Source organism: Heterocephalus glaber, unplaced genomic scaffold (genome assembly GCF_053883595.1).
Source record: "Heterocephalus glaber isolate CG9 unplaced genomic scaffold, H.glaber_assembly_v1.0 deba00001428, whole genome shotgun sequence".
Lineage (NCBI taxonomy): Eukaryota > Metazoa > Chordata > Mammalia > Rodentia > Bathyergidae > Heterocephalus > Heterocephalus glaber.
Window position 1 is genome coordinate 31,294,934 of NW_028258293.1, and position 11,694 is coordinate 31,306,627.

Consider the following 11,694-nt stretch of genomic DNA (forward strand, 5'->3'; position numbering starts at 1 on the left):
CCCCTACCTCTGGGCCAGGAGCGCTGGGACAGAAGGTGGCCCAAAATCCCTTTCCTCTGGGCTGGGAACAGTGGGACTGATGATGGCCGGGAAGCCCCTTCCTCTGGACCAGGAGCAGTGGGATGGCAGCTCAGAAGCCCCTTCCTCTGGGCTGGGAGCAGTATGACTCAGTACCATGGTCTGGTGGTTCAGTGTCCTCTGGGTCTTTGTAATGTGGAACCAGGTAGCTTTACAGAGGAGTGGGGGGGGGGGGTCCAGTGGATTGTTGCTGGGGCACAGGCTGATTTGGCATGTTCCATGCAACTCAGGACCTTGTGGAGAGCGAAGGGTTGAAACAACCCTGAAAGACTCCTAAGCCCCTTGAGATTCTTGAGTCAGATAAGAACATAATGAGCCAGGATATGAAACTGCTACAAAAACAAGGATGTTGACTTGTAAAGAAAACGAATATAGAGAGGATTTGAATGTTTGCTGGACAAGAAAGTAACATTCCCGGAATTGTAAAGATATATTTGACCTTTTCTCTGTAAAAATAATTAGTCACGAGATCATGAGGGGAGGGAGGGAGGGAGGCTGTGGGTAATGAAGGAGGATATATAAAAGGCTCAATAAAGTGGGAAGGAGAAGGCTCTTCCTCTCCTCTCCCTTTCCTTTCTCTCAAATTGGTGTTGTCTTTCTTAATCCTCACCCCTCTCCTCAGGTACTGTTCGTCTAGTGACGGCTGGCTCCGTCAGGACCTCTGTAGGGCATGCGCAGACCTGTCTGTCTGCAGCGGCCTGCTTTGGCGTGTTCTGTGCGACTCAGGACCTCTGTAGGGCATGCACAGACCTGTCTGTCTGCAGCAGGCTGATTCGGTGTGTTCCGCACAACTTGGGACCTCTGTAGGGCGTGCGCAGGTCTGCCTGTCTGCAGCTGGCTGATTCGCATGTTCCTCATGACTCAGGACCTCGGTAGGGTGTCCGCAGACCTGCCTGTCTGCAGCAGGCTGATTTGGCATGTTCTGTGCGACCCAGGACCTCGGTAGGGCGTGCCTTGTTTGCCTTTATTGCAAAGATTCTCTTCACTTTTCCAGTGGGCTTCAGATATCATCAGGGAGCCTGAGAGAGGCCCTCTCTCTCTTGTTCACGTCTGCAGCTCAGGACAATGGCCTTTATGTCCCCCTGTGCCACTGTATTGTGGAACCAGGTGGCTGCTCAGCCAAGAGGGCAGAGACAGCAGGGTTGGGGGGGGGGGCTCTGTTGTTGCAGGTAGCCCATGTGGCTCCATGGGCAGCTTGTGGGTGTGTCCGAGGGGTCCTTACCCGCTCCTGGTCATATGTAGGCATGGCCAGCTGGACAGAGCTGGGCTCAGTCAGTCCTGGGTGCTCTACCCCTGCGGCTCTGCCTATGCGGCTCCATGGGCAGCTGTTCCCCTCATAAATTCTTAAAATTTCATGAAAAAATGTTTGTTGAAATTAACATAAAGAGTGAACTACATATCAATAGCACTGAAATTCCTCCACTTTTTTAAAGGATTTTTTTTTTTTTTTGGAATCGGGGATCGAACTCAGGACCTTGTGCTTGTGAGGCAGGTGGTGGAACCACTGAGCTAAATCCCCAGCCTTAAAGGATATGTTTTAATGTAAGCATTTTACTTACAATTTTTATTACTTTATTTTAATTTTTAATAGTTCTCACGATCATATTATATATATGGTTATTCCAATATTCATAGAATTGGAGATGTAATTTTTTCAATGACTTCTGCAGACAGTTGTTCTGAAACATTATATAGTTTTAAAATATGCATACATATATACTTGCTAAAATTCCAGAGAACTATTGTCATGAAGTTTTACCTTCTTCTAACCTTCTTACTGCCATCATATATTTGAATCACACCTTTGTTTAATCTGAAGTTAAACTGGGTTTAAAGAAAAATTGCATTGCTATCTTATGAAAGAGGACTGCCATTCCTTGCTCTTTTGCCACTTTTTACATAACCTGTTCTTTTTCTTAAAGATCTACTTAACATGGACCCTCAATTCTACCACTCAAATGCTGCTGACCCAACCAGGGTTGGAAGTTCTGTACACTGGGGTGACTGACCACGTAAAGAAATTACCCAGGGTATCTCTAAATGCATCAGGGGCACTGCAGCTTTTGATTTGCTTAATATCCTAGTTTTATTTTTATTTTATTTTATTTTTTGGTACTGGGGATCGAACTTGGGACCTTGTGCTTGCGAGGCAGGTGGCAGAACCACTGAGCTAAATCCCCAGCCCAATATCCTGGTTTTAGATAATTCTTCATACTTTGAACTTGGAATTACACTTAATTTTGTAAACACTCATAGGAATTTAAGTGAATTTTGTCCTAATTTACCCAGAATTTAGAGTAGGAGATTTTCACATTGAATAGCTTATAATACCATCTACAGTAACATTACCCACATGATACATAATTAAGAAAAAGGTTTCCAGACTCACATACATATTGTTTGACAGAAAAATAGTGTTTCATAAGAAATTTTAAATTCAATATGTGCATATTCTCTGGTGCTTTGAACATTTAGTTAATACTAGAAAATTATAGAATTGATTTTATTTTCAAAATGGAAATAACACCCCAATTTGCTGTTGAAACCACAGTATTATAAAGAATGATAAAAGAATAGTTACAGTTATCATCTAATTTCCAAACATACATAAAAAAGTAAAGATTTTGAAATTATGTTACATTCTACCTATCACTAATGACAACCATTTTGTATTTATGGTTGATACATTTTTATAAAAGTTTAACAAGGGAACAGATAACAAAACATGTTATCCTTCTGTTATTATATACAGTATTATTTAATTATGACTAGAGAATAAAGATAACAATTATTTTACTTTATGGAGTTTGTGGAGAGTTTTCCCAACCTCATACAAAAGCAATGGTTACAATTACTCCATATAAAGTTACTTATATATTTATGACACTAAGACACATCATGTACTATTTAATGTTATTAAAGGCATCAAATTGTACAGGTTTTCTGTTCCTCTCTCAATTTCTTTTAAAATAAGATTCTTGGGTTGTAAGTGAAATAAAATATATATGTGAAACCTACAAACCAATATATATCACCAGAAATAGCACACATAAAACAGTAAATACTATAACATCCCAATTGTTTTCTGAACAATTGCATTGCATTCTTTTTTTCTATATGCTCTATTTTCAATAACTAGTGATATACATCATGTTCTTTAGAGTTTGAAACAAGATGAGATATGTAGTTCCTATAAGTAAGGTTAAAATTAAGAACCTGTGCTTCCTCAAGGAGATATTCTGTTAAATCATCTTGTATGTACTTATCAGGACCATATATCAAAATAAATATGTTTAACAGGAAGAGCATAATTATATATATTTCATGATCCACTGGAAGTTCAAAGAAGTTACTCATTTTCAGATAAATTATCCATCATGAAATAAAAAATCATTTACTGTCTTTCCCTCACATGAATATGAGACACCTGATCATTTGTCTTTCACTACTGTTGAGCACCAAAGGACTGACCGTGGCATAGCCATTGCCAACCAGCATGAGGACACAGTGTTGAATTGGGTCATGGTTCCACAAGATTGAAGAGGTGGACCCAATAACACAGTCCAAACTGTACATTACAATAAAGAAACTCATGAGCAATAAAATTGTCTGGGTAGCCCTTTGTTCTGCGGATGCTCTTGGAGACAGGCTGGTGCTGTGAAGATGCTGGGACTGCCTTTTATGCTTGCACAAGAGAATCACCATGTATGCACTTGAAAGCACCATGAGTCCTATAAAGGACATGTGCTGGAAAGTCATAAGTGAGAAAAAAATGTACTTGAGGAAGGAACTAATGGGCAAAAGGGAGCAGGATGTCATAATTAACATAAGACTATTTGAAGTCACATTGGGAGTGGCAACAGTGGAGATTAACATACGACCACTGATGATCAAATTGAAAACCCAAAGAAGGAGAAAATCACACAGGTTCTGATATAAGGATTTCTGTTTGAACTTTGCTAAACAGGAGCTGCTGGGGCTGAGGGTGATGGCCTGGATGACACACAGCAGGCAGGTGGTACAGATGGAGAGGCCCCTCATCAACATATTCAAATAGATAACAGACATACATGTAATGTCATCCCATAAATCTTGATACCCAAAAATGTCTACAGCTATGAAACCCATATTTAGGAGCATTATTATGTGAATAAAGGCCAAGTGACCAATGGTCAGATCAGCAGGCTTGGGCCTGCACTCCAGAAGGAATATGAGGACATGAAAGAGAAGCAGGATTATGTTGGCTATGATCCCAATGCTGATTTCAAAGAAAACCATGTGTTGTATGTCAGTGAAACCAGAAAATCTGCTGTTTTTATTTGTCTTCATGGGTTACAAGCAAATAGGATATATCTGAGGAGAAAAGTGCAAGAAATTCCTTATCACAAATATTTCTTCCTTCTTCATCATTTTCAACCAACACTGTGTCTTCAACAAAATATATGGATTCACTCTGATGTGTCATTTCATTTTCCCATATATGTACTCAAGGCCACCTCACATTGGGGTTCTCACTCTATTCCACCATTTCCCTCTCATGGCTGAATTATGGGTCTCTATGGGCTCCCACAATGCCTCCTTTATACAACCCTTATATTATGAAAATGCTTTCATAGTTTTCTCTCACCTTAAATTATCAAAGTTCATTGTTTTCTTTGCCCTTGCACTGGCATTTACTTCTTCAGTAAGTTAAGGTTTCCTCACATAACATGCCCAGAAATAAACAACTAGTATTTTAATCTAATTGTCTACTTATCTCTGCCATTTATGGATCACACACTGTCACAAAATAAAGAAGTTTAAATTGTCTGGTATTTAATGTATGTAAGTGACATACAATTATTTAGCAAAATTCTACTTGCTATAAATTATAAGATATATATTAGTAATATTTAAAGAACTGGGATTACTAGATACATAACAACACTTAAGTATAATGTGATAAAAGAATGAGATGTAATAAATTAAAAAATGAATTACAAATTTGTTTTTGATGTGATTTCTCTAAAGTTCAAATTATATTTTGCTTTTGTTTTAAGTAGTTTAGTGTTAACCAATATATAACCTTTTAAATTTGCTCAAGGACAATATTAAAGTTTTCTTAAAATGATACCATGGGACTGCATTATTTTCTGTATTTCTTGAGGGGCTTCTTCAACAAAGACAAATGAATAAGCCATGATAGATATGTGCAGACTTGGAGAGCTTACATAGCATTCATGGTATCATGAGATCAGAAGGTCATTACCTGAAACTGGCAAAACTTCTTGGGAACATAGAAGTTGGTCTCCTTTTTTCAGAGCACTGATCTAGAAGAGTGACAAATTTTGAGGCTGTAATGATCACTCACTCTTATTAACTCCCAAGAAACACTCCAAGAGATGACAAAAATATGATCAATCATCCAACTGTCTCCAAATTTTATGGATCATACAAATCTGCACTAGTGAAACACATATTCCAAATATCTTTGTTCTGCATTTGCATGTGATGTAAAGAAAAGTATATAGCAAATTCTGTAGTAAGATACAATTTTACAAGGAAATGTATATTGGAGAATATGAAAACAAAGTAAAAGTAATCCTACTTTCCTACTCAGGTTTCATCCAGCTCATATATGCTTATCACCACTCAGTTGTGGAGCTCAGGCAATGGGACAGGAAGTTGCTCCATCAGAGAGATGATCTAAGAGACCCTCCTGGTACTATGGCTCTTCGAACGGACAATGCTGTTAAAGTACCTAGGTGACCTAACACAACAAGCACAAAAATATCATTTTACCCATGGTAGGAAACAAGCTGCCTCACAGAGACTGGATTTTAATAAGTGAATGAATAAATGACAAGGAATGTAACACAGAAGAAGGGCCTGAAGGAACTCTCATGCAGAAGGCCATCCTGGGAATGAGGTACAAAAAGCCTAATGGGCAGTATGGGAATACACTAAACACACAGGGAGGAAGAAATATTGAAGGGAAATCTGTGCATTCTTTTCAACCAGTCCTCTGCAGGAGCTCTCATAACTTTCAGTGAATCCTGCTATAACATCAGTAGAAATGTACTATAGTGTACATTCTCATTAATGCCATGATCCAGGACTAACTCACTAATACATATGGTGTTATTTCTGCAATTTCTAAGACCATGAACAAGCTTGTGGTAGATGTTATCTTGAAATGGGCAACCATTAGGAAGAATGCTCAGGTCCATGCCCTGGAACCAGTGGCAGGAGAGACCTGCGATCAATGGAAGACAGCGAGGCCTCTGAAACCCCTGTGAAAATTAGTATGCTTCTGGTCTTGTGGGTGAACCCATCACAGTGTGATAAAGAAAGGCAAGGAGCACACCCCTTCTATCTCAGCTGTTATATGAGCATAATCTGCATATAGCTCAGAGATGAAGTGACATGTCCAGCACATAATCAGGTACATTAGATATGTAAAAAGGTCACCTAATAGTTTCTTATTGCTGAACCCAAGAAGTCAACTTCTTATGGCTGTGTTCAATGTTATTTTTATTAATAAGTGAAAGCCAAAAAGAAAACTTGCCATGGGATGAGATTCAGCATTCATATGGGTCATATAGATTTGTGTGTGTATACTGGACTACAGACTCCAACATTTTAGACAACTGGAATTGGAAAAATAAGAAAGGAATAAGGTAGAAACAGCTGACACAGTTAGGTAGAGGCAGTGTCACTGCCAAATAGATGGTCAGTCCTGAGACCACAGCATTTGTGTTCTGAACTATACCACTTCCAGCAAAATGAAGGAGAAAATTTCAGGATTGTTTGAGTACATAAACAAGAGCCATAACACCCTCCAAAAACAGTAAATAACTTCATAGTTTTATGAATTCAAAAGACTGTAATAAATACTTTTGTAAGGAGGGGCCAATTGTTCACGGGTATTTACACTATTGAGAGGTTTAAAGGCATTTTCAGCAATATCAAGAGGGACTCAATGCTATTGAAAACTACAGAAACAAGAAAACCCAGTGGCATTTTATCACAAGAGAGACAGTCATTCCTCAGAAATACATATGGCTGCATATGAGAAGATTTTTCTCTTCAGTCTGGTAAAGAAATAAAGAGTATTTTGTGATCTTGTGAACCAGTATTTGCCTTCATTTATCCTCATGCCTTTTCAATTTATTACAAAGAAGGGGCAGAATGTAGCTCAGTGGCACTTCACCTTCCAGGCAAGCACAAGGTCCTGAGTGCACTCTCCAGTACAAAAACAAAAACAATTTATTACAAAGAAGTCTGCTTCACATTTACATGCATCAATAAATAATTAAATAATCAGTTTTGGATGAAAGAATTTACATAGAGAGATCAGGGAAGTTGAAAATATTTTGTTCTAATTTTTTTCCCTCACGAAATGGCTTATCCATTATTTTTTTTGTATTAAATTCTTTTATTGGTACATTGTAAGTATACAACACAAGGTGTAAATTTCCAATGATGAATGTCATTATATTGTATACCTAAAATGTACCAATGATTAGAATGAATAATCGATAATGTAAAATAGGAAGAAAAGGTCCAAAGGAGTAGGGGTAGTGGGAGGGGCAGGGGAAAGGAAAGAAGGGAAAGGAAAAATGCTGAGAAATGGAAAAAATGGAAATAAAGTCTTTGTAAATAGGGAAAGGTGGAGGGGGTGAAGGGAGGGCTAGGAATGGGGAAAAAATAAGAACCAAGATGCATTATGTAAAGGTACAATTCCCAATGAGAAATGTAATTGTGTTGGCTTATCCATTATTAATAAGAGCAGAGACAGTATTTTTATAATGAAGATGGAGAAAATAAAAAAGGTCAAAACAGTCTTTTTATTTACCAAATTCTGGGGGAATATATACTTAGATAATGTTTAGCCAGGCAAGGGAAATGTCTATTGTCATCACTTTGCATTCTTTATTTTTAATATCATTGGGGTCTTTTATTGTTCTCTGGTATGAGATTTTTCAATAGCTAGAGTCACTTAACTGCTGACACCATTACGTAAGAATTTGTAAAATTAATAGCGGGAGAAGAAATGTGCATATAACAAAATGCTAATACCTGTTTTGTGAGAATGAAGTTAAGCTCTCTGAAGAAGATGCTTTAAATTATGAGCCTCAGCAAATATTAAATAATTTAAAACTATTTAAATGGCCGTATACTTTTAAAAATGGCCAAATGCTGATATTATTCTTTTACACTTTGAAATGCCTTGTAAAGATTGTATAAAAAAATGGAATATTTCATGAAGGTTCAGAGTTAAAGTTTCTTTTATAAAGAGGGTAAATACAAATTTTAAAGCTGTACTCTAAAGTGACAATATCTTCCCTGAGAATTGATTTAGGTAGTAAGCCAAAGTCACTGAATTCAGAGGAAAGAACACTTGAAATTAATTTAGTATTTCATATAAAAAAGTCCACTAAGTTTATGAGTAATTAAATTAAAGCAGTAAGTACACTTATAAAATGATTTCCAATTGCACTGCAGAGTGAGCCATTCTCTGAGCTGCATGATGGCTAAAGCTGGAGAAGATATTGCTTACCCAACTACTTCTGCATCTCCTGAACATAGACCCACTTACCTTCCAGGACATGTGGAATGGCTCAGTACACCTGAGAAGAACCAGAACAGATTTACTTTCTTTTTCTTTTGTTGGTATCGGGGATCGAACTCGGGTCCTTCCACTTGCAAGGCAGGCGGCAAAACCACTGAGCTAGATCCCCGGCCCGCCAGAACAGATTTATGGAAAACTCATTAGCTCATCTCTCAGCAGGCCTGTAACTTTAGTGTCAGCTGAAAGGTGACAAAACCCCACTAGGGATAACAGAACAATGCAATCGGCAGTGGAGTGTTTCACCTGTCTTTTGATGTTATTTTAATCTCTCAGGATTATAGCCATCTGGAGTGAGCTGTGCTCAAAATTTTTCTCTTAGTTCCCTTGGCAGATAATATGAAAGTTCAGAAGGGACAGAGTCATGTAGTCATTATCAGTTCTCTTATTTTGACCCTAAATTCCAATTAGTCTTAACCTGATGCATATTGTATAATGATTGGGGTCTGGGGTGAGAGATTCCTGGAATCACCTGTGAGCTCCCAGAAATTCTTAAGGTCATCCCCCAGCAATGTGTCATAGGCACCATCTTCTCTAGTTCATTCCCAAGTGGAGCCTGAGGATCCAGAAATTACTGGTCACATAGCCTATGATTTCCAAGTTTTCAAATTCAGATTTCAACCAATGTGATGAACTTAACTGTGAATTTAAAATGAAATAACGTGACAATTGGAAAAATAGAAACAGAGCAAATGAATGATGGTTGAGGTAATTCATCATAGGCAGACTGAACATAATTGAAGCTGAGGCAAAGCCTGAGTTGGTCTCCATTCTAGAGAGAAGATGGATGATCAGCCCTTATTCTCAGTAAGAGTTAGAAGAGGCCATTACTTTCTCTGAAAAATGCTATATGTAAATATTCTTCAGTCACAATATACTGTACCAAAACGATAGACAGAATGGTGAGATGTGAGACAAAATGAAGCCTTTTGCACTAAGTAAAGATCCAAAGAAAATACGGTCTTTTTTCTAGACTCACTGATGTCTCAAGTACCAGAATCAGAAGATAGTAGTTTAAAACAACTAGAATCACTATGCAAATACAGATGTAATAGATGACAAGATTAGGTTATTTCTTGAAACAAATGGAAAGTTTTAAGTAGATTATTCAAAACAGAAGAACTAAATCTTGCAGTATCAACTATATAAAATTTCTCATGGATGGGCCTAGGCAGTTTCAGACATTACACAAATAGTCCTCAAGGAAGTATATGTTTAAAACCATGCAGTACATGAGAAAAGTGTTGAAAATAAAATGGATGTGACTAGATTATGAAGCTCTGTAACATACCAGCAATGAGAGCAAAAGAATGACAATGTAGAAAAGCTTCAGAGAAATAAGTGACCCAACTTATCAAACATGAGAAAATACATCAACCAAGAATCTTAATGTTCACTACAAAAAAAACCATAGATAAGTCAAATAATATCTTGAACTTTTTGTAAGATGTCAGAGTGGTGAGCAGTGGCAAAACAGCTGCTCTGACATTTGGAGTTCAGATGCTAGAATATAGCATCTGAACATGGGGAAGAGAAGGAGGGGAATGGGTCCCTGGGACACAACACCACAAAGATCTGAATTGGTTGAGTCCAAGGTCCAGTGCTTAAGTGAAGAGAGGGACTTCAACAGAAAAGACATAGGTGGCAAACAGTGCTTTTTCCCTAAGTCTTGACTCATGGTATGGGAGGGGTAGCTCAAACCTGCAGAGGCATGGTGACTACTGGGGACTCCAGAGGCCTCCATGGAGAAATGCACTGTAGAATGGAGCAGTGGATACTATGGACTGCAGTAGCTGATGAGTGATTCCAGCCCCGTGCAGGTGTCCCCATCAGGGGATGATTGGCTGGTATCCATTTTAGAAAGAGGCCAACTGAACTCAGTAGTCAGAGCAGCTTTGGGTTGGCTTCACCACTGGCCCCCAGTGTCAGGGTGAGGTGCAGCTGTGGAAGATACCCAATGTCTGGAAGCCAAGTTCAGTTCCTCAGGAGGTACCTGGACTGTTGCAAGCTCAGCAACTTGGGTCCCAGCCTCACAGCCAGAAACCAGAAGGAGTCTGAACTTCAGTGGAGCTGAAAGCACAGGTTTGTTGGAATTATTTATAACACTGCCATAACTATACTGCAGGCTTTCTGGGATCATTCAGCATAGATCTGGTCTCTGTCTGAGCCCCTTTGTCTACCAGTGACTGTAGAGACATGCCTTGAACAGCTCTAAAACATTGGTGAGAATTTACAGCTGGTATTTATTAACATTGGAGGGATACATAAATATGAACCAAAAATGCAGTCTCTACTTGTTACGGCTTGCATCTAAATGTCCCTCCAAAGCCTCATGCAGTAATAGCAGAGGCTTTTCAGGGGTAGGTGGATCTAGAGTGTGTGGTGCTAGGATCAAGGGTGTGTGATTGGTTTGGCATAGTTCTGGCTATAATTAAGGGTATGTATGAACGCTATATCTGCCCTAGGGTGAGTAGCCTGCATAAAATATGAGGCAGAAAAAAGACTAATGTGCTCTCACCTGCCTGCTTGCTGTGGACTAGTTCTCCTCTGTGATATGTGAACTGTGGTATGATTCTTTTAATTCTTTGGGGAAGATACCCAGCAGCAGAATAGCTGAGTCAAATGGGACTTCCAGTCCTTCTTTGAGGTATCTCCATACTGATTTCCACAGTGGTTGCACCAGTCTGCACTCCTACCAGCAGTGGAGCAGGGTTCCTCTTTCCCCACAGCCCTGCCAGCATTTGTTATTGGTTGATTTCATGAAAGCAGCCATTCTTTCTGGGGCGAGGTGGAATCTCAGCATTGTTTTCATTTGCATCTCTCCAATGACCAATGATGCTGAACATTTTTTCATATGTTTATTTGCTATTTCTACTTCTTTGTCTGAGAAATATCTATTCATTTCAGGTGCCCATTTTGGGATTGAGTCTTTAAATTTGGGAGGTCTGATTTGTTTAAGTTCTTTATATATTATAGATAGGCTTTTGTCTGAGGAACAGCAGGTG

General features: G+C 38.7%; 1 protein-coding gene across 1 annotated transcript; it reads right to left on the bottom strand.

Moving 5' to 3' along the window:
* Nucleotides 1-3,486: 3,486 nt before the first annotated feature.
* LOC101716345 (vomeronasal type-1 receptor 90-like) lies at nt 3,487-10,402 on the bottom strand. The gene is made up of 3 exons (XM_004863433.4): nt 10,391-10,402; nt 8,889-8,935; nt 3,487-4,336 (listed from the first exon to the last, which is right to left on the bottom strand). The coding sequence occupies exons 1-3, from the start codon at nt 10,400-10,402 to the stop codon at nt 3,487-3,489; spliced, it is 909 nt and encodes a 302-aa protein (XP_004863490.4).
* Nucleotides 10,403-11,694: the final 1,292 nt, after the last annotated feature.

Excerpts from the sequence above, each read along its gene's own strand:
- LOC101716345 (XM_004863433.4), bottom strand. Across the intron at positions 4,337-8,888 it reads GTTCTGTTATCCCTAGTGGG|CATTGGGATCATAGCCAACA; the intron begins GTTTTGTCACCT and ends CTTTGAAATCAG.